At 40.3% G+C, this 24132-nt stretch overlaps 1 protein-coding gene and 1 long non-coding RNA gene across 3 annotated transcripts in view; one reads left to right on the forward strand and one right to left on the reverse strand.

The window, feature by feature from the left end:
* The window catches only part of rerg (RAS-like, estrogen-regulated, growth inhibitor), a 72859-nt gene extending 55215 nt beyond the window's left edge, over positions 1–17644 (forward strand). For both annotated transcript variants that reach the window (XM_034674141.1, XM_034674140.1), the window contains exons 4-5: positions 11800–11873; positions 16319–17644. In XM_034674141.1, the coding sequence (XP_034530032.1) occupies positions 11800–11873; positions 16319–16729 (485 nt within the window). In that variant the 3' untranslated portion in view covers positions 16730–17644. The remainder of the gene's footprint in view (positions 1–11799; positions 11874–16318) is intronic.
* The window catches only part of LOC117805418, an 83203-nt gene that overhangs the window by 54507 nt on the left and 4564 nt on the right, over positions 1–24132 (reverse strand). The window lies entirely within an intron of this gene.

Consider the following 24132-nt stretch of genomic DNA (forward strand, 5'->3'; position numbering starts at 1 on the left):
TGGCAGAGAGCAGAAAAAACAAGGAGAACAACTACTGCTGGGTGATCGAAAACAAGTCACTTACTGGGGGCCGGTGTCGTACAGTCGATTTTCACTGTCATCTCTTTGGTGTTACAGGGACTACGAGGGTTTAAACTCTGGACCATAGGCTTAACTACCTTTGTCTCAAGCCCTAAGGCAATAGATATTGACTCAACATACATTCATTAAACATAAAGGCTCTCTATAGGTTTGTATCTAATTTGATATAAGCAATTAAATGTTTCACTGTCCTTGCCTGATATAGCATTTCAGAAGCTCAAAGGTTTGGGGCTCCTTAGTTGTATTTTTCCTGTCTTGATGCGCAACATTTTCAGTGGGGGACTAGTTGGGACAGCAGGCAGGCCAGTTTAGCACCGGGACTCTTCTACAACAGAGCCACGCTGTAGTAAACCATAGGCTGTATAATGAATTGACGTAGTATCCGTGAAGTCAACCATCTGTTTCTGAAGCCGATCGTCGGCGGGAGCCATATTGGAAAATGCTGAACTCTAACCTCTGTCGAGCTAATGTGAGATAAAGAGGCGGGCTTTGAGCCTCCTCGCTAACAGCTACAGTCAAGTCAGCTGTGCCTCTAATGATTAAAAACTCATAATCTTAATATCTTTAAAAAACCGCTGCATTATGAAAAAACTCACGCCACGTAAGGCGTGTGCCAACAGAGAAATTAGCCATTCAGACTAAGCTCGTCTTTTGAACCAGGCTGTAAACATGTTTATTTCTGCTGTAAAGATCAGCTTTTTTTTTAATGGTGTGTATGTGGTTTCTGGTACTTCAAGAGCCACCCTCAAGTGGACACTTGAGGTACTGCACTTTTTGCATTAGCTTCAATTCTCGTGGCTGGAGGTTGCTGCTTGTGTAATGCAAGGTCCTCCCTGGTTTTGAATTGGGGGTGTAGACCAAAGCCATTTTTTTCACAGGCTGTAAACATGTTAAAATCTGCTGTATAAAAAAATAAAAGAAAGGAATATACTCTAATGGGCTTTCCTTAGATTTTGTAGCTAGTCTTGAGTGGACACCATAGACTGTATAAAATATGGACGTAGTATCTGTGACGTCACCCATCTGTTCCTGAGAGCTGTTTTGAAGCAAATCGACGGCGGCAGCCATATTGGTAATGCGGAACTCAACTAGGCAGAGTGTGACGTAGTGTGAGCCTCTTAGCCAATGGCTGTGTGTCCCCGACAGGGAGTCACGTCAGTCATGTCCTTATTTGGGCAAAACTCGTAATCTTAATATCTTCTTAACCGTCACGTTAGAAAAAAATTCACCCCCCGTACAGTGTACGCCATTAGAGAGATTAGCTTTGTAGGGCCAAGCCGTTTTTTGAACCAGGCTGTAAACATGTTTATTAATGCTGCAAAGATCGTCTTTTTCCCATTCATGTCTATGTGGTTTCCGGTGTTTCTGCAGCCAGCCTCAAGCGGATTTTCGATGTATTGCAGTTTATAGCACTTCCGCATTGGCTTCATCATTTGAGACCGGAGGTTGCCGCTTGGTGGACACCAAGCGGCAACCTCCGGTCTAAAAATATGAGTCCAATGCGGAAGTGCTAAAACTGCAGTTCATCGAGGATCCGCTTGAGGCTGGCTCCGGAAGTACCAAAAACCACATACACACCAATTCAAAGAAGACGATCTTTACAGCAGAAATAAACATGTTTACAGCCTGGTTCAAAAGACAAGTGTCTGGATAGCTCATTTCTCGATCGGCACACACTGTACGGGGGGTGTGAATTTTTTTCACAACGCTGTAATTTCGAAGATATTGAGATTACGAGTCTTCCAATGAGAGGCACAGCTGACAGGCGGGAACACTGTAGCTGTTGGCTAGGAGGCTCAAAGCCCGCCACTTTACTTCACACTAGCTCGACAGCAGCAATATGGCGACGATTGGCCTCAAAACAGATGGGTGGCGACACATATACTATGTCCATATTTTATACAGTCTATGGTGGAGACCCTTGGATCTGCAGTTTTCTATTGAACTTGTACGCGTAGGAGCAAAAGATGCAGGGGGTTGCAATTTGACTTATACACGAATACCATTTTTTTAAGCTTTCTACATACACCAAAAAGAAGTCAGAACATCTTAGAAAATGCTCAGAGAAATCAAAGTGAGCAAAAATTAAGCAAAGTGATGCAGTCTTACAATTTATTTGTCTCTGCCGCCATTGGAGAAAACATAGAACAGGCTTTTCAGAAGCTGATGCATTTAGAGCCAATTCCCTACTCTATAATTACAGGGCAGAAAGGCATCACATCTCCTCTGTAAGGGGCTTTTCATTTCCTGGCTGCACACGGCAGGTCAGAGCCCCCGCATTGCTCACTTGTATTCTTCAGCACCATGTCTGTTTTTAGTGATACGAGTTGCAATCACCGGCACAACCAGTCTACACTTAGGAAGCATATTCTCTCTTTTTAAATTAGTAACGTTTATATGTAAGGACATGATGATTACATTTATACAGCTATAATGCTTTCTGCTTCTTAGTGTACAGCTGGAGATTTATGACAAACTTTTAGCAGCTAAACAATGTCCATGAAACTTTTACACTGACAAAGCCCTTATGATGTAGTTTCAACTTTGAATACAAGCTTCACACAGTTTGTGTTCTGTATGAAGTAGCTTGCATGATTTACCATAAATAACAGAGAGAAGAATGATATCTGCCTCCTTGGTTACCACAAGAGTTGGCGTCACCACCGTGAAAGCACAGCTTGAGGGGCATAATGGGAATAACAGCATCATTGGAGGGGGGTTGTGTCCAATCAGAGTGCTCGGCTGAAATTACCCATGAAGTGTTGAACACATTATTAAAACCCTATTATGGGCATATCACACAGGTGAGGGTTGTGCGTGCAGAGTGCTGCTTTCAAAACATAGGATTACTGCCAGAACACGGGCTGCACTTCATTTACCTTGATATGCCTGTCAGTGTGTACAGCCCAACATTTGTCTCCAGAGATTATACATTTAATACGTACCTGTCAAGTTTGATCAGGAGCACGAACAAGCTCAGATGCTCTTATCTATGATGCCGTTCTTAGACCTGCTGGGAAATGTAGTACTTCCAGTGCAGGGTCATGGTAGTCACATCCCTCACATGTATTTGATTCTATAAAAGGACATCGCCAGATTTAGATTAACACATATTCAGAAGGAATTTGCACACATTTAGCATGTCATGAGTCTAATGCACTGTGTGTCACATACACTTCCAAAGTGAAGCACCCAAAGCACATCAACTTGCACAAGTATGCTCACCATATAATCGACTAAAGACTACAGGACTTTTAAAAGACTTGAGCCAAACTGAGTCTCACACCCAAAGGTTTTCTAGTGAGATCCAAAGATTTTAGAAAGATTTATCATGGGTATCGTTTAAAGAACTTCAACTTCATTTCTGATTAGAAAACTTCCCATTCTGCTTCTCATGGAAACATTAAGAAGGAATGATCGGTGCAGCCACAGGTGCCCTTGTGATTAGCATTACAAGCTTTCAACCTCTTGGCTTGGTATTTTCTTTCTCCCTCCTCCACATTTTCAACAAATAAACACCTTGCTGCAAACAACAAACTAGCTGTTGCATTATTCAGTCAGTACACAGTTATGAGAGCTGATGTAAGGACTGCACTGCTGAGCTTCCTGTCAAAAACCATGAAGGACAAGGACACGGCTGCTTTTCAGAAACAACAACAACAAAAGTACCTTTCCAATTCTAACACAATCTAATGAAAAGATCTGAAATAGAAAAGGTCTGATCTCTCTCTGCTGAGGACTTCAGGACAAACTGTAGCAGTGTCCTTATACCACATTCATTATAAATGAAGGATTCCTGTTCCTTTCTAACACTAAAGATGAGATCATCAGATAAAAGCTTAGTATGAAAGGCTGAAATGAGGATAAAACAGGTATGCACATTTCAGTACATTAACAACATGTTGATTGATAGGACTCAGGTTGTTTACAGTGGCCTGTCTTCCACTGAGCACACAGAAAAGGTTGCAGAGCTTTTTTTGAATGGATGCAAGTAATTATGCCCTACAAATAAACTGGCACCCATTCAATCTTAACTCCTGGAAGCATGTTGGTCTTAAAGGAGGTGCCTCAGGTGGTGCTTTGCTTTCTTGAGGACACACAAAGTGACAGCGTTGTTGACCAGCAACACCTAGTCTCAAATCCTTGTCCATGTCTAGGTGCGCAGTATGTTATTGGCCAGGTGGTAAAAGAGTCAGATTGAGACTAGATTGAAATCCCCCTCCCTCGCTCACCCCTCCTGTTGGTGAAGTGCTGGTAGCCTTCAAGGACAAGAAGCTGCAGTGATGCATGATGCTGTATGATCTTCCATTTGTCAAGTTGTTCCATCAAAAAATGTCTCTCAATACCAGTTGTTTGGCTCACATTAACAACCAGTCTCTTCTTCTTTGTCTTTGAACTAGTGCATTTCAAGCGGCCACTCACAATACAAAAACATGTGTTACTAGTTTGTCCATTCTGTGTTACTGTAGGAAACATGGTGGTGCAAGATGGTGGCCTCCATGAAAGGGGACCTGCTCATATTCAGATATAACAGGCTTATTCTAATTTACCAAAATAAACTATTTGCATGCTCAGGTGATTATACACCAGCTTAAACATACATCTTTAAACCAGGTCTGTTTTGCTAAATGCCTCCAAATACCACACACTGTACCTTTAAAGGAACAGAGGGGCTTGGAGACAGCATGACTTTGCACCCTATGTTACACTCAAATCACAATGATGTATGAACAGAAAAATTAAACCAATCTTATTGCACCTTGCACATTACCTCAGATGTAGACTGTGTGCCACTTTACTGGGAAAAGGTAGTCAGATAAGCCCCAGTAGACCCTGTGCAAAAAAATCTTTACACCGTGTTCATCAGATCATTTAAATATAAGACTCATGATCTGTGACTCTGTGCATCTGGGTTTTTTATGTTTGGAGTCTGGCAGTTATTTTACTTTAAATGCGTGTCTTGGTTGCCACATAAATAATTTTGATTTGATGTCTTTATTTCAAACATGTAAAAGTAAAATAGAAAAAAAAACCATACAAGTAAAAAATAACTAGTTATACAAAAAACCCAAATCAATCAGTTCCATCAGCAAGAAGTAAAACATTTTACTTTACATATGCGAAAAGGAGTAGGAAGAAGTTAAAATGTATTTAATCCTTCCTCTTTATTCACTATTTTCTGGCATTATACTAGTGCACTCCCACAAAACAAATCTTCATAACCTATCTTCATATTTACACCTACAATCAAAAGCAAACCCCTCATGATTTAAACACTTGTCTTCCTCCTTGTACCTCATGAAAATGACGTCTTTATACCTCTTCTTGAACTGGATTATGTTCTGACATTGTTGTAGCTCCATGTTGAGTCTGTTCCACAGATTTACTCCACAGATTGAAATACAAAAGCTTTTCCTTGTGATCTGAACACTCACCATCTTCAATCTTAACTTCCCTCTTAAGTTATAACCCCCCTCTCTTTAAAAGAACAATCTTTGAATATTTTCTGGCAGAAGATAACATTTTTGTTAATTCCCAAATTCTCTCACAGATCAAAAAATGTCTGATGTTGTGGCTCCACTGGTTAAAGGGATAGAGCTGCTCCTAATCCAAGCACAAATCCATACATCTAATGTTTATTCAGATACCTGTGGTCATACCACTGACACCACATCTGCAAGTCAAATTAAGTAGTTAACTGTTTGATTCATCTCTATCACCAACACTTAGACCTCTTTTGAACTTTCATCTGTTTGGCAGGTATAAACTTTATCTCCTTTGGGACACAGAAATAAACCCACAGTCATTTATACGAGGTCATAAAATACAGGGGAAGTTTCTGGTAGGAACATTTCAGTACTGAAGTAAGATAATAAAATAAATATAAGGATTGTGTTTGGTTATTGGAGCAGTGAAAGGGTCTAATTGATTGCCGAGGGAAATCAACAAATCAGTTTCCTATGTTGCCGCTTTGACTCTGGCAGAACACCTTCTCTTTCACCCCTCTACTAAAACAGCCCTCAGGCATCCAGGGCTTTTGAATTATGAGGGAAGAATTGTTTGCTGCCAGGAAAATTACTGCTTTTGTTTCTCTCCAAGGGCTTCAGATTAGATGGTGGTGCTGGTTTAATCATCCCGGCCTTGCCCCCTGTCAGTGCATTTAGAAACAAATACACAGAGGGGTGGACGTGGACAGATTGGGTGCTGTCTGCAGCTGACAGAGTGATGACTCTTGAAATAGGCTGTCCCACGGGTCCCTGTGTCAGACTCCAGTTCCCCTCCTCGCAGATGCTCCTCATGCCTCCGGCCAAACTGCCATAGATCACCCCTGTGCTTCCGCCTCAGGCTCTCAGTGACATTTCATTTACGTCACAGGATGCATTTTTATCCCCCCCGAGAGGTGAGCGCACCTGGAACACCACGGGGTGGACGTGCAGAGACAGCAGTGGCTTCTTATTCCAGAACAGCTATTTTAAACTCGGATCATTCACAAGGCAAACAAATATTAAAGGGTTCATGATAAGATGAAATATTTGAACAAACATCTGGGATTTCAGGATCAACAAACAGGACTGAACATGCTTTTATTAAATGGGGGAAAAATCTCCCAAATTCTTCATGATGGGGAATTTTCAGATTTTGGGAGGATGTTATTGGTACACTTAAGACATACTGTGACATCATCATAATAACAAATGTTACTATTAGACCTGTTGACTTTAACTGACATGAATATGAACATCAGTCTATTATCATGTATCTGCAGCTCCTGTAAATACACATACTTTTACATTTGTTATAATGTTACAGTATGTGTGTAATGTATGTTTGGCACTATACACATACGTCTGTATGACCTGTGTTGTTTTTGTTGTTGTTGTCTGTCTCTATCCATTTCTCTTTCTGCTTCTCCCTCTATCCCTCTCTCCAACACGGTCTCAGCAGATGTGTGTCTAACATGAGTCTGGTCCTGCTGGAGGTTTCTGCCTGTTAAAGGAAGTTTGTCCTTGCCACTGTAACTTGCTAAATGCTGCAAAGTGCTCTGCTCATGGTGGATTAAGATGACAGACTGAGTCCTGTCTGTAAGAGGGGACTGGATCTGATCCTGTCTTGATGTTGGGTCTTTGTTAATCATATAAATAAAGAGTACAGTCTGCTCTTTTTGTAAAACATCTTGAGATAGCATCTGTTTAGTTTGGCACTATAGAATTAAAGATTGACTGATTGATTGATTGACTGATTGATTGATTGATGTACCACAAGACAGCCATACGTGCCATACATAAGGAATGATTCAAATTAGTAAGATAAAGAATAAATAAAGATACCCTTTTTTAACAGCAGGGGGCACTATAGATCTGCCATCAACTCCTCTTGCTCAACAAGTTGCATTTCTCACATCTGTAGCTGCAGAGAGGCAGACAGACATGGTGGCAGTGGATTGGATTTCCACCCACAGTGTACAGGCAGCCAACAGAAGTGTACTTGCCAACAATTTTAGAGATGCTCCCATTAATCCCTTCAAGATTGCCACCTGCTTCTGATGTACTGGAGTTTAATCTCTCTCTCCTTGTCTCGTATCGTGAGTAGAGTTTCTACACCTGATCTGTATGTCACAAAGAGAGAGAAACATAACGGACGTTGCTTTATGAAGTATGCTAAAGCATTACAAAATTGGAGCATGGCCTTAGTTCAGGCAGACTCTGAAGCCCACAGTACTGATTACATCTTCATGTCTGAATGGTACATGTCGAAATGATTGTTCTATTTAAACTGCTTTAGCTTGCCTTTAGCTTCTCTTGCTGCTTCCCATGCAAACCACTTTGCAATCCACCTCCACCCCAGCTCCTCCTTTTCTGCTGTGTCTGATTTTATCAGTGTCATATGTATTGTCACTGCCCGCTCAGTTCTGTACCCCTGGGGTCTTTGCTGCTGCTGCTCTCCCTGCCTTGGCATTTCATGTATGCACACTAAAGAGAGGGGAAATGTGCTCTCTCAACCTCAAGCTTTGTCATTCCACGTAGGCAGGTGGAAGGGCAGGGAGCTCCCAGAACAGAGCCATACCGCTTAGTACAACAGTCCTGAATGAATTCTAGTTTATAAAAGACACTCTTCTCTTAAGCTTCCATAAAACAGTGTTAGTCACTGCCTTTGAAATAAATCATGAGGCCAATGTTAAAAGCCTGTGCATATATAAACGTAGTTAAAAGTAAATTATGAATCTTTGGAAGTACCTTAGTCTATTACAAGCTTCAGATTTAGTTGCATGCACTTCTTCTAAGTCTAAAAAAAGGACAAGGACACGGCTGCTTTTCAGAAACAACAACAACAACAACAAAAGTACCTTTCCAATTATAAATAGAAAAAGTCTGATCTCTCTGCTGAGGACTTCAGGACAAACTGTAGCAGTGTCCTTGTGCCAAATTCATTATTAATTAAGGATTCCTGTTCCTTTGTAACACTAAAGATGAGATCATCAGATTGAAGCTTAGTATGAAAAGCTGAAATTAGGATAAAACAGGCATGCGCATTTTAATACATTTTAAAAAAGGATGCTTGAATTTTTCAAGAATCTATGTTTTTTTACTGACTAAGCTTTCTGATATTCTCCCTCCACCAGAGAACCATACATCATAACATATAAAATAACAGACAGGAGATGAGTCACAGGCTGAAAGCACTGTTGAGACTAAATTCACAAAGGAAAAGAGCTTTGAGAGAGTGCCAGCGTAAGCCCTCTGGTTGAGATGAGGGCAAAATCCAGCAGAATCTCTTTCTTTTGGAGGAGGGTTTGAGGGACTTCAGTGCTCTCTGCGAGATGTTTACACAGATGGGATTTTTACAAGGGGGCAATCCAGGCAGATAACTCCTGCACCGTCTGAGGTAGAATGAAAGGTCAGGGTCACAGTTCACACCTGTGTTTCTGTGTCGGGACTAAGAGCTGTTGTTCTGCTTTTCAGAGCATGGAGAGGTGATGCTCGGGATGCTCAGGTTAATGCAGGAGTCAGCCAGCAGAATGCTTCAGGGAAAATAAAGATGAATTTGGTTCCAAAGAAAAGGATGATAATACAAAAGGAACAGTAATCGAGGAGGATGGAAACGTTCTGTCCTTTAGTACAATTCAGTGTCTGACAGAGCCAGGCAGCAGCAGCATGTCTCCTTGATGTGACGCCTCATGAAAGCTCCTCACCTTTGAGATAGAAATGTTTAACTATTCACTCCAGAAAACATGGAGATCAGTGGCCAGGCTACACAGTACTCAGCAAAGGAAAAAGACAAATGGGCAGTATGGAGGGAGAAGTTTCCACAGCTAATCTGTGAAGTTTAAGGGCACAGAATTGAAGCATTGGAGGAATTAGTAGCCTACATTTTATTATTGATTTGATCCGAATGAGAATAAGCTTTATTAGCCAGGCATGTGTGAATAAATGAGGAATGTGGTTAACTTTTCTCTCTATTTAAAAGCATAAAACACTGCAGTTTTAACTTTTTTGTACAACCTATCACGACATAATGAAGCATGGTGTGGGGTGCAAATGATGCCAAAATAATCATGATAACAAAATATGAAATTTGTGAAACAGATGGGTTCATTACAGAAAGTAGTTTTTACAGCACTCACATTAAAACACTGTGCATTAATTCATGTCAGATGAAGGGTCGATATTTAAATTATTAAAGGTTGTGTTCATCAAAATTTAGCACAATGGTTGTTTCACAAGCGACAACCTCCGGCCGCAAGAATTGAAGCCAATGCAGAAATGTTAAAAACTGCAGTTTCTCGAGGGTCTGCTTGAGGCTGGCTCCGGAAGTACCAGAAACCACATACACACCAATTCAAAGAAGAAGATCTTTACAGCAGAAATAAACATGTTTACAGCCTGGTTCAAAAAACAAGTGCAGTTTAGATAGCTCATTTGTCGATCGGCACACACTGTACGAGGGGTGATTTTTTTCATAAAAAGGTATTAAGATTAAGAGTTTTCCATCATGAGAGGCACAGCTGACTTGACTGACAGGCAGGAACACTGTAGCTGTTGGCGAGGAGGCTCAAAGCCCGCCTCTTTACGTCACACTAGCGTGACAGAAGTTATGTTGAGTTCAGCATATCCAATATGGCTCCCATCAACGATTTGCTTCAAAACAGCGCTTCAGAAACAGATGGGTGATATCACGGATACTACGTCCATTATGTATATAGTCTATGATGTTTTATCACTGCTTACCATTTATCAGTGTGACGTACGGTGCTCTGTAACACCTTTCTAAAGGGAGGAGTTTTAACAGTTCATGTCCAGGGTGTGAAGAGCCTGCAGCTGCCCGTTTCCTGACCCCGGACATGTCTAAGTCCTGAACAGATCATTTTCTCTGCAGAACCTGAATGTATGTTGTAGTCTGTTTCTCATTTGTAAGCAGATCCAAAGCAAACAGTGATGGACATGTAGACTGGATGATAGCAGGTTGTGCTTCTTGGGCTGGGCTGGGAAGCACTTCCTCTGCTGCTCTGTTTTTCTGATGGTGTCTGTGGGGTAGATCTGTAGGCACTGTGCTGTTTGGTGTAGTAAGAGGTGTGGGGCCAGGGAATTATGTGCGTCTTCTAAAGTGCACAGTCATCATTTACCATCAGGTCCAGATGGTTAAAACCACATCTGTTCCACTTCCTGTCTGTATGCAGAACTTGTGCATTTAAATGATGGAAGATTTCATTTTACCTTCATTATCTTAAAAGCTAAATGCATACATGTTCTTGTTGCTAACCAAGAGGTTATCCATAACCACTAATAAGACTTGTAAGTCCTTTTGACTTTGGTGAAAGCTTCACAAAACATTAGCCTTCAGTGCAGCTACTGTTGAATCTCTAAAATTTCATATGTATTTAATGCCCCAAAACAATTCCCATTAATGTACACCATGTCCACAAAAAGAGGGAGCTTGGCTTGTTGTCCAATGAGGACTGTTAGATTTTCTTCCTAGTGGCTTGATGTAAAAACATGTCAGACCTACTTTGCAGGTCTTTCGTGACCATGCTTTCAAAATAAAGGTGTTTTTAATAATGGATGATTATCCTCAGAGCTGATCAAGGATTCTTTCACACATTCCTTCACATTATCTGCATTGAGATACTCAGTCAGATGTGATCGTTTGTGTAATGTCAGCTGCCAAACAGGTGTTTCTCACTGAACTGTCGTGCATCTCATTGCATTGAGAGCACACGAGGTGAACACTGCTCCTTCTCCACTTCGCTTTGTTTTTTTGTGTCTTTTTGAACCAAGCTGTGCTCCACCTGCGGCAAAATACATCCCACCACAACAGCAGCAGGAGACTATTTATGCACTGTGGCTACAGACACAGGAGGATGCTTTAGAAAGGACAGAAAATAATCCTTGAAGAAGTCACAAAACATGAACAGGTTTTTAAACCTATAGAGCAGCTTGGATGGAGGCAACTTCAGTTCTTTTAGGCCACTACTGTATTATACACTTGAAATATTTTCACTTTAGTATGTTGCTGTTTTATCTAAGAAAATAAAAAAAGATAAGGTCCTGGTTTTTGGGACATACTAATAATAACTGTTAAATATCTGTTTAATAGTTATGTTAAATTTTGCATTATAAATACTTTCACTCCCCTATAAGGACACATATCTGTATTTTGAAATAAGAATTGGCATATAGTTCTAAAAAGTTGCATTTTTTCTATTGTTTTTGGGTTTCGCAGAATCAACATATCGTCACCAGGCAAACATTGATGATGAGGTTGTCACCATGGAGATTCTGGACACTGCAGGCCAGGTAAGACAAATGATCCTTGCTTCTGTATTCTAACTTTGTGGCAAATAGTGTACATTGCAGTAGGGGTTATTTGCCTCTTTGAATATAAATAACAGTATAGGAAGAATATCACAGACCTGTACAAACACTGTGGTAAGCTACAACACACTATACTGTCTTTGCTGCATCTTAACAGTGTTTTAACACTAGGGGGGCTTGTATTCAAGCATTTTCTTACTGGTACAGGCCATTGACTGGAAAATGAAGATTGACAACGCATTCCGTATTGTGAAAAAGTGGAGCCAAAATACAGCTGCGACAAGTGCTGATATCCTGCTCCATATCTTGATGCCATAGTCTGAGTGGTAGGGATCAACTCTTGAAACCGCAGCATTGACATCCCTTCCACTAACCAAAACATGATAGACTTGCGGCCAAGATCCCACAGGTTGGTACCACTGACTGTATAAATAATGAACGTAGTATCCGTAATGTCATCCATCTGTTCCTGAGCGCTGTTTTGAAGCCAATTGTCAGTGGGAGCCATATTGAAATGCTAAAATCAACCAAAAGAGTGTGACATAAAGAGGCGGGGTTTGAGCCTCCTAGCCAACAGCTATGTGTTCCTGCCTGCCAATCAAGTCAGTCATGTCCTTATTTGGGCTAAAACTTGTAATCTTAATATCTTTGAACCGTCCCATTAGAAAAAATTCAACCCCATACAGTGTGTGCTGATAGAGAAATTAGCTACTTAGAGCCAAGCCGTTTTTTGAACCAGGCTGTAAACATGTTTATTTCTGCTGTAAAGATCGTTTTCTTTGAATGGGTGTGTATGTGGTTTCCGGTGTTTCTGCAGCCAGCCTCAAGTGGACGCTTCTGCATGGGCTTCATATTTTGAGACCGGAGGTTGCCGCTTGGTTGGTACTAGTCCACAGCCTCTTGTGATGATGTTAAACAGACACTTGTGGCACTACAAAACTTAATGACTTACGTGTTTTGTTAATGATGTCATCATTCTTCCTCTCCTCTGCTAATCTAGTTAACACGGCACTTCAAGAGCTGCATTTGTCAACAGAGCTGTCAATCATGGCCCAATTTTAGCATCAAATAACTACTGTAAACAAAACTTGTCTGAAAAACTGTTAATAAATAAATCAGAATGATAACTATCTATAATGACAAAGACCATCCATAAAAATGAAAAATTAACATGTATCTTGATTTAAAGTTTGACCCATGTCCCATATGTTAACATGGAGGAGGAAAACTTTATGACCAACAGTATACCGCAGCAAGTCAAAATGAAGAAATCTAAATCTTTTGACTTCACTGGGGAGCTGCTGTGTCATCAATCAATCATTATTTATAGCCTATGCTAAATCTGAATTTCAAAACGCTGCCATAAATATTTGAGGTCCCTTGTCTCATTCTGACTTAACTCTGAGTCAACTTGAGAGGACGTCACCAAGGTTTTCTAAAGGAAATAAAAACTTCTATACAGCTCCTTAAAATACAAGCAGATCAGTATGTTTCAGTCACTGACTAACCTTTTTTTTTTAACCAGCTGTGCAGCCACTGTAGTCTAATATATGCGATCACAGGTGCATATTTGAAAAACTGTCCCTGCATTTCCAAAAGAAATTTAAACTTGAATTTTTAAAGAAAAGTTATTTTGGTATGGAGACCTTTTCTGCCTGCATTCAGGTCGGACAGGATGAAGAGTGACAGGAAAGGTAGCTGACATGCAAGCCCCTGCAGAACAGATTCAGTCCGCTACAAAGTGATCAGATAGAGTTCCAAAAGATGCAACTTTTCAGTGGTGATTTGGAGTTTTTTGAAGGGTTTTATTTTTACTCATCTATCATGACGTCTCAAAGGAACAACACCCTTTTATGCCAGAAAATACTGTGACTTGGCAAATAGGAGAATAGAGACTTAATCACTCCAATTTTCTGTATTAATGACATTATCAGATGACACAATGGACATTGAGTCCTGCCAAACACTGCTAATACTGCCATTTAATCACTTGATGTTGAGTTTTTTAGTGGATCTCCTCCCATTCTTGCTCTTTATTTAATTTGGAAAGCAGTTTTAAAAATTGTAGGAAGGATTTGTCTGAATGGCACTTTTCAGATGCTAATTTCCTGCAGACTGACAGAAGCTTTCAGGGTCCTGGCCATGAGGGAGAGCTTGCGTAAGTCCTCTAGCTGAAGATAAATAGACTGCAGTGCTGTGTAGGTGTTCTGCTAACGGCTGATTTCCCCTGCGACACTTGAGCCAGTCATCTTTCTATCATTACATTGTAGTCTATTCCTGCGGGCACAGGGTCTGACTGATTCCAGACATGGTTGCGTTGGTTGTCAGGCCTCTCCTGACTCCATCTGTATCAAAGCTTTGTGCTTTTCCTGTAGTGATTTGTGGAGGTGGACTCTTCTCAGCCGCTCATAAATCCCAAGTTCAAAAGCCGGGCAGATACACAGACATCAACTTTTCTTGCCTGTCTTTGGAGAGATGTGGTATTTTTTAAGCTTCCTCCATCAATAACTGAGATCAGGATGCTTGTGCCTCCCTTCAGGCACATGAGGATTTAAAGTCTGCACCAAGACCAGTGAAGTCCTGTTAGAGCAGGGCTGACTGTTTCTGCTTCAACATGATTAAATTAGGAGCACATGCCGAATGTTGATGTTCCTCAGATGGCTGCAGAATTTAATTTCAGGCTTACAGAGCACAGAAAAAAAAGGGAATTAAATAGCGAAACCACCACGAGGGAACTACATGTTACACATCGCAGATGGCTGACAGATTCAAGCCCAGAGTTTTTAAAGTTCTGTTGTCAAAAAAGCTCTTTTAAAGCAGTCACCTGTGAAAGAACAAAAAAAAACATGTTGCTGGCCTGACAACCGGATGATTTGTTCAGATTTAATAGATTTAAAGAAACTTTGAGGGAGTGTTCATGTTAATATTGTGTAGCATCAGGTAAGATTAGCTTAGCACAAAGACATTAAACCAGGTAAAAGGGACCTGAACGTGGTGCAAAATCAATCCAGTACAAAAAAAAGTGGATGGGTATTTCAAGCAAAAACACTACCAGTCACAAGTTTGGACACACCTTCTCATTCAATGTTTTTTATTTATTTTAATTATTTTCAACATTGTAGATTTATACTGAAGACATCAAAACTATGAAATAATCTGGTTTTACCATAATCTGGATTACAACAGTAGTCAAATAGGGCTATCCATTGTGTACTAACCCTACCTCTGAACAACACAACTGATACTTCTACAAATGAACTCTTGACAAGGCTCATGTTAATTAGAAACCATTCCAGGAGACCACTTCATGAAGCAGACTGAGAGAATACCAAGAGTGTGCAAAGCTGTCATGAAGGAAAAAGGGGGGCTACTTTACAGAATCTAAAATCTAAAACATATTCTGCTTTGTTTAACACTTTTTGGTTCATTCAATAATTCCATAATGTTCTTTCATAGTGTTGATGTCTTCAGTATTAATCTACAGTGTTTACAATCATTACAATAAATACAAACCCTTGAATGAGAAGGTGTTTCCACACTTTTGACTGGTAGTGTATTTATGGATATGATATCATCTAGTTCTGCTAGTTTTACCCGAAAGAGGTTTGACTTAACTCCATTGTTCATTTATGTTTTTTGTAGATGTTCCTCTCAGAACTCTGATTCTTGTAGAAGTCTGCATAATTCTTCAGTTCTGAATTATTATTACTGTTATTCTCATTGTTTTAACATAATTACTATAATTTTCTTATTTTTTATTTAATGTAATTTTATTTTATTTTATTTTTTCCTGTTATTTAATTTATTGTAATGTTTTGTTTTTTTTGTAAGTATGTCATATTACTATCCTCTGTCTTTTATTATTTTACCTATTTCTGTTATTATCTGTCTCTCTGTTCTTTTGTGAAGCACTCTGGGCTGCAGGCTTGAATGTTTGAAAGGTGCTATATGAATAAAGATGAGCTGAGTTAAATCTCTCCCAGTTTTACCGGCCACTGGCACTTACATTTAATGATGAACATCTTTCAGGTGCCCTACAACAGTCTGGCTGTTGTACCGCCTTACAACCAGGTGCTGGTGAAACGACTGAAAAACAGACATTTTTTAAAGATGAGATAATAGTCTCATGAACTTTTCAACTTTTTAGTATTAAGCAATTACTCAAATATTTTAAAATCACAACTCATCCCTACTCAAAGGTTAGTCTCTTAGGTCTAGAAGGAGCTGGTTATCTTTTTGCCCTGTGTCTTGTCTATATAATAATCCAAGCTAACTGGCTGCAGCTTCATAGCGTACTGATATGAGAGTGGCATCAGGTTTTTTCTTAAAAGAATAGATGTTTTAGAAAATAAAAATTTGCTTAAGTATCTTTAAAATTTGAGTTTCATTAATTTGAGTTAATCACCAGATTTTTTTCTTCCTTTCAGGAGGACATCCAGCAGAAAGAGGGCCACATGCGCTGGGGAGACGGATTCGTCATTGTGTACGACATCACAGACCGGGGAAGCTTCGAGGAGGTGGGACCGCTCAGAACTCTACTAGAGGAGCTGAAGAAACCCAAAAACGTTCCTCTGGTCCTCGTGGGCAATAAGTCTGATCTGGACCACATCCGGCAGGTCGCCACAGAGGAGGGCGAGCGGCTTGCAGCTGAGATGGCGTGCGCCTTCTACGAATGTTCAGCATGCGCCAACGAGGGCGGCGCTGTGGCCGAGGCTTTCCACGAGCTGTGCCGCGAGGTGAGGCGCCGCAAGGCTGTGCAAGGCAAGGCCAGACGTCGCAGCTCCACCACACACGTCAAACAAGCCATCAACAAGATGCTGACCAAGATCAGCAGCTAGGGAAGAGCCACATTAGCAACTCACAATGCAAGAAATGTACTTTTTTCTCACGTAAATGTTAACGCCACTATCGGCTCAGAAATGGACTGAATGTAACTGGTTCAACGTTGAAACTGTTCTTTACTTGTTTTCCTTGAGAAGGTTCCCAGGTGCAATACCTGCTCCCTCTGAAAGAAGTGAACTCTCTCTTTATTTGGATCAAAATAATCCTGGGATCTGAAATGTTTTATAATGCATCAACAACAGGACGATGTTCTCAACTTTTTGCTCTCTTAGATCAACAACTAAGAGAGATGTGGGTCTTAAAGTCTTGCATGCAAGCTGTCTTATTTAGCATGCTAAGATCAAAGCATTTTTATGTCAAACAAGATTTGTAGTTCCTGGTCTATAGGGCATTATTGTGTTGTTCTTCTGCCCACGTGTGTCAACTGTCCTGTCAACAGTTGAGGAAAAAGATCAGAGAACAACTTGTAGCTGTAAGTAGAGCCGCTGTCTTTAAGTGATGTCAAACTATGAACATTTGAATAAGTTGTCACTGCCTGTTCTTCAAACCTTGTATGAAGTCTCCTGATGAAACTAAATGTTCGTAAATGGCTCGCTGTGTTTGAGCGGGGTATCAAGTCATGGGACCTTATTGGGCCATTTTCTGTAGACTTTAAAAGGTTGGTTCCAACATTTCACATTCCAGGGATGTTCTTCATGGCTGTAATAGTTCTATTGTAAACTAAAGTATGTATGATATGATGTTATATAGCCTTAAGCACTGCTGTGTCTGAGGTGTGTACAGAACCCAAAGGCATCTACAGTAGATGACACCGTCTGATAAATGTAATGTTTTTTCTTTATCTACGTGAGCTGTATGATCAAAACACCTAGCTGTGCACTTGTAATTAAAACCTGAAACATATCCTCACAGCTTTCCTCTCAGTGAGTCAATGTGTTCGATTGGTACCAGCGTCTGCTTCATCACTGTGTGCATCATGTTCCTCAGATGCACTTAAGGCTGTATTATGATGTTCCAATAATAACCATTGTGACTGTTACGGACACCTTCAGACAGATCTTTAAATGTCACATTTACATAGTAACAGTCTCCAGACAGGCTGAGTAGAGACTGTTATACATATTCATAACTAACTCTTGAAAATCATTTTCACCCGAGTGTTCATCTGGCTCGTTTGGTAATGCTTTGTTCTGTTTTGTTGAAACCTCTTTCATTTTGTATTTCAGGTAATTTGACAAAGCTTGAAGTGTTCAACAAAAGCAGGGAAATATCGTGCCTGGTTTTTCAGCCTGTTACCTATGTGATCAAGATGAAGGCAGACAACAGAGGCTGAAAGCTGACATTACTGTAAAGTGTTACAGTTTATATTCACACAGCTCAATGATTACTGATTTCGCAGCTGATAAAAAACAGAATTTGTTGTGATATTATTAGATTTTTTATTTAGAAGTACTGAACTTCTCAGTCTTGAGGCTTAGCTATTATTTTCAGCTTAAGCATAATGTACAACTTGGAAAGTGGACACAACTCTTTGTGTGTGAAGGTTCTCGTCACCCAGGTCATGGTAATTCAAAACTTGACCCAAAAAGGCAACTGGACTTGGTAGAACTTTTTGATGGCGTTTCAACTCTCCTCTGAAAGGCCTCTTCAGCTCTGACCAGACTGGGAAAAGCTAGAAAATATAAGCCTCTAACAGTGAGCTACACTGCCAGTCAAAAGTTTGGACACACCTTCTCATTCAAGGGTTTTATTTATTTAAATGATTGTAAACACTGTAGATTAATACTGAAGACATCAAAACTATGAAAGAACATTATGGAATTATTGAATGAACCAAAAAGTGTTAAACAAAGCAGAATCTGTTTTATATTTTAGATTCTGTAAAGTAGCCCCCTTTTTCCTTCATGACAGCTTTGCACACTCTTGGTATTCTCTCAGTCTGCTTCATAAAGTGGTCTCCTGGAATGGTTTCTAATGAACATGAGCCTTGTCAAGAGTTCATTTGTAGAATGACTTGCCTTCTTAATGTGTTTGAGACCATCAGTTGTGTTGTTCAGAGGTAGGGTTAGTACACAATGGATAGCCCTATTTGAGTACTGTTGTAATCCAGATTATGGCAAAACCAGATTATTTCATAGTTTTGATGTCTTCAGTATTAATCTACAATGTTGAGAATAATTAAAATAAATAAAAAACATTGTATGAGAAAGTGTGCCCAAACTTTTGACTGGTAGTGTATATTTTCTAAAAAAATCTGCCTTTACATTTAAATGAAGGGGTGCCATTGGCCTCGTGGTCTAAGCGTGCGCCCCATATAGAGAGGCCATCGCCCTCGTCACAGAGGTTCTAGGTTCGATTCCAGCCTCGACCATTCAATGCATGTCTTCCCCCTCTCTCTACTCCCCACATTTCCTGTCTCTCTTCAGCTGTCCTGTCCATTAAAAGGCAAAAATGCACAAAATATAACTTAAAAAAAGTATGTTTAAATCTAAATGAAATAATGATCTGATATTTATCGTGATAATTATTGATAGACTGATATGACATTTTTTTATCTTGATAACATATTTTTTCAATATCGCCCAGCTCTATGAGATACCCTCACAGCTACCCACTCTTACACCTGCATCACCTCAGCCCTGCATGGACCAGAATCTACAGCTTGAGATGTCACTAAGCTCTCTATCATGCACACTCACTTCGATGTGCACTCTCTCAAATACTTGCAGAAACATTGCTCTGTTTAACTGTAAACATGCCATTTAAAATCTTTAACATTTAGCATTATAGAAGTTTGCTGCACCGTTTCATGATAGTACAGGAGGAAGAAAAAGAGAGAAGGAGAGAAAAAGATAAGATCTTGCAGGTCACTCTTTTCTTTGCAGTGTTGAGTCAAGTGCTCCTGGACTTTAAGATTTTATGATGCCATGGTGTTGAATCAGTCACCACCATGTTTCTATATACCTGACGTCTGCACACAGCATGAAAACAGTGGCATGACATCACCAATGACTCATTGACTTTTAAATTAGTCTGTGAATAATTTTGAAATCGGTTCTTGTCAGCTATGATGAATCATTGCACCTCCACCATAGATATCAAGAAAGACTCAACAGTATCCACTACGCATGCAGTAAAGCCATGTGATCCAGCAGCAAAAATAAGTACTGATTAACTGCCTCCTTTTCTCAGATGTTCAGCACATGGGACGTTAGTTATCATTAGATCCTGCCAGAATGTCAAGAGTTTTAAATAATGAATGAAGTTACTCTGCTGTGTCTCGTAGGTAAATGTACACGACTAGTAATTTAGAATGTTCCTTTCATATCTGCTGTTCTAATCATCCTGACATAACTCCTAAGGGGATCTGTGTGTGCTTCCTGCATTTTTAGAGGCACAATGGAAGGAAAGAAGTTAAACATGCTGGCAGGAGACCATTTTTTGTAAAAAGTGTGAATCCACTGTGTGAATAGTAACTCCTCTGCCAGCAGGCGCACCCAGCTCTTACAGGGAATGAAAGCAGAGACTCTGATTGGTTTGATTTAGTTGCCCCTAGACGCATCTTTGAATAATCAAGGGACTGAATCTAACCTCTTTTCCCCAGGCACGTCATTAGCGCCCAGATTGTGCGCGGCTGTACTAGCAAAATGAGGTGTGACACACCCTAATTCACTTTGTGCCACATTGTAAAATGAAAACTTAAAATTGTAAAAATGATTTTTTGGTTAAGTTAACAAAAAAGTGTTCCATTTGTTTCAAACTACATCAGAGTAGTTATCTCAACTCCCTGTATGAAGTGTGTTGTGTAAAGTTGGTCTCATTTCATAAGTTAGGTTGGCAGAACTTAAAATTATGGGTTTGAGGCTCGGCTAAATGACTTGAGTGTGCTTCAGTCAAAGAACGGGGTCTCCAACTCGAATCTACAGGGGTCTTCCACACTATCAATTCCCCACATGTGGCTCCATCTCTCCTGTCCTGTGTGGATTTGATCGCCCTAAAGGTGAGTATTTGGTTTGAGTATTGTATTGAAACTCTAGCTTTACAGTTGGTCAGTTGATGGTGAGTTGATTACCGGTTACTGTCACTTTAATTTGTTTAGTTAGTTTAATAAGGCATGGTCATTACCAGTAGTTAGCCGCCTTGAACATTAGCTAGCTACCTTGCAGGTGTGAAAACGGTGCAGTAACATGCAGCAACAAAGGAACATTTTCTGAACACACAATAATAAGTTGTCAAAACTTTCACTTCTTAGTTTGTAGAACTCAAAACTTTAAGTTACACTACATCTGAATGATAAGTTATATCAACAAAAACTCAGTCGGCTCAAATGTAAGATTTCTAGTTAGCCTCAAAACAGCTGCCTTGAAATTTTGAGTTTTCCACAGCTTTTTCATTTTAACATTGCATGCACTTTAGGCCGTGCATTTTAGATGTTTCAATTAGGGCTGTTTGAACTTGCAGTGTATATCTTTTTATATTCAACTTGATGTTGGCAAAAAGCCTGCTTCTGACTGAGCTCTGACTCATAACAAGAAAAAGGTTGAAACCATTGTTTGAAGGCCAGCAAAATTTTGGCATTTCAACATGGGTATGAAAAGACAAGCATAAAAATGTGCAACTCTTAAGACCCTTATGAGGTTATTCAAAGTTTTAACTTAGAACACCCAAGATTGGGGCGCAACCACATACAGAGGCTATAGTCCTCAACGCAGAGGGCGACGGTTAGACTCCCAGCCGTGACCATTTGCTGCATGTCTTCCCTCCTCTCTACTCCTCACATTTCTTGTCGTCCTTCAGCTGTCCTACCATAAAAGCAAAAAGCCCAAAAAATCTAATAAATACATAAAAAATACCCAAGATCTCTTCAAATACCTGAGATCTCAGTCAGTGCGACCTGGCAACACCTCTAGTTACTGAAGGATCTATAAAAGAATTTATTACTTCATATCTCAGAAATGTGGAGCAGTTAGATCTCAACAAAGCAAAAAATAAAGAGAAGAAACTGAAACTCAAATTTGAAGCAGACTAGTAGAACTCTGGGAAATATTAAATTCAAATTTCCATTTTTCCCCTCGAGGCCTGAAATTAAAACCTTTTAAATCAAACTGTTTCTTGTACTCAACAGCCAAGAACAATGACTGATACTTCAAAGACTGCTGTATTGAAAAGGAAATCTGTCACTAAATGTACCCTGATGCTTGAAACAGAATGCTGACTAAGGGAGAGGATGCAAAAACCGCTCTCTTTAGTTTGGGTGAAGCAGAAAGGACTTGCACAGCTATCTGGTGGATAATTAGTGGAGGCAAAACTCCCACAATAACCAGGGAAATGAGCCACAGTGCTCCTCCTCATCCTGCCTGGTTAAAGACCATAAAGGACACTTCAATTTTTCCGATCACAGCAGTATAACCTCCGGCTGTGTTTTTTGTTTTCGGAACAAGTTGTGCTTGAGAGTGTAACTGTAAGTGTCACTGCGTAAAGACGAGAGGAGGTAAAAGACTATAAATTCTTTCATCGAACACCAGCATTGAGGCTGGTAGAGCAGGGTTTTATCTGCCTATTAGATATTAGCTTCCTCCAGCAAGTTTTGTACCACCCGACCTCTGCAGAAAACACTTGGTGAATTAGTGTCACATCAGTGTGGTGGTGGCAGTGTGTCAGAGTCAGTCCTGTGCACTGGAAAAAAGAACACGACTCTGCCAAAGAGGAAGGAAAGTTTTCCACTGAGAAGTAGCACTGCAGGCATCACACAGTCTAAGGACCCTATCTATAATTTGGTCAGAGCGTATAAATAAAACATGCAGATCTGTAGTTGCAGGGATTATCTATCAAATACAGCTGTCTGTGTTTGTTTCAGGGACTCTGGACTTCAGTCGACTTCACTTTATGATCAAACGTCCTGTTTTTGATTCAAGTCACACATTACATTTAATATTCATGGCCCTCGTGTCTTGGTTACAGCATGTTGTGAAAAAAGATCTGACATGCCATTTTTTTAAGATGACTACATATTGATAATAAACAAATGAAAAACTTGCTGTTGGCATAATACCAGTTACTGAGGCGAAGAGAGAGAGGGAGACAAAGAGGGAAGAATTACAGAGCCAGGTTTCTTTGACATGTCATGTAAACAGCCTGACACTTTGAAAAAGCGTTTTCCAGGCCTGTGGATGGTGTTTAAGAAGGCATATATGTAAAGTGGACCAACGTAAATGAAACCAATTTTTCCAACTGCAATGAATACATGATTATATGTTTGGTCTCCAGTGGACCCGCTGCTATGGTTGGAGAAGGACGGGATTAAGCGAGGAAGCTGGTGTGTGTATCATCTCCATAGTGTCCTTCTGCCCTGAGAAGAGGTGTGGTTGGGAGTTGGAGGCACTACAAGCCCACTCGTCTTTTCCATCACTCTGAAGATAGACAAAGGCGTGTTGATGACTGAAGAATCCTTGTTGAGATGGAGGATGTTCGAATACACTTTAAAGTCCTTCTTCTGACCTACAAAGCTCTTAATGGTCCGGCACCTTCGTATCTTAAAGAGCTCATAGTGCCCCATTACCCCTCTACGCTCCCAACATGCAGGCCTGCTCGTCATCCCTAAAGTCTCTAAAAGTAGTATGGGAGATAGAACCATCAGTTATTATAGGCCCCTCTCCTTTGGAATCATCTACCAGTCAGGGTCCAGGAGACAGACACCCTCTCTACTTTTAAGAGTAGGCTTCAAACTTTCCTTTTTGATGAAGCTTATAGTTGGAGCTGGATCAGGCTTGGACCAGATCTTAGTTATGCTGCTTTAGGCTTAGACTGCTGGGGGAACTGACACACTGGGATCTCCTCTCTCCACCTATCACTTACTTTAACACTCCCCATTCCTGTTAAAATTACTAACCATAGACCTTTCTGGAGTCCCTGAGCTCCCTCCTGCTGTGGATGCTTGAGACTCCAGCTGCTACAGCTACTACTATCCATCTCACCACTATTAACTCTTTCTTTTCCTCTCCCTCTATCCCTCTCTCCAACACGGTCTCAGCAGATGGCTATCCAACATGAGTCTGGTCCTGCTGGAGGTTTCTGCCTGTTAAAAATGAGGTCTTTCCTTTCAGCTGTAGCTTGCTAAATGTTCCAAAGTGTTCTACTCAGAGTGGATTAAGATGAGATCTTATCCTGTCTTGATGTTGGGTCTCTGTTCACAATATGACAGAGTGGTCTAGACCTGCACTGTTTGTAAAAGCATCTTGAGATAACATTTGTTGTGATATGGCGCTGTATATATAAAGATTGATTGATAAAGCATGAGCACAACACTTTGGGTAAATGATCGGGGGAAGCACTGGATCCAGAACAGTTCTCACTGCAAGCACGATCTCTGCTACCGAGTACATGTGACGCAAGTGATGAC

Source organism: Notolabrus celidotus, chromosome 21 (assembly GCF_009762535.1).
Source record: "Notolabrus celidotus isolate fNotCel1 chromosome 21, fNotCel1.pri, whole genome shotgun sequence".
Classification (NCBI taxonomy): Eukaryota; Metazoa; Chordata; class Actinopteri; order Labriformes; family Labridae; genus Notolabrus; species Notolabrus celidotus.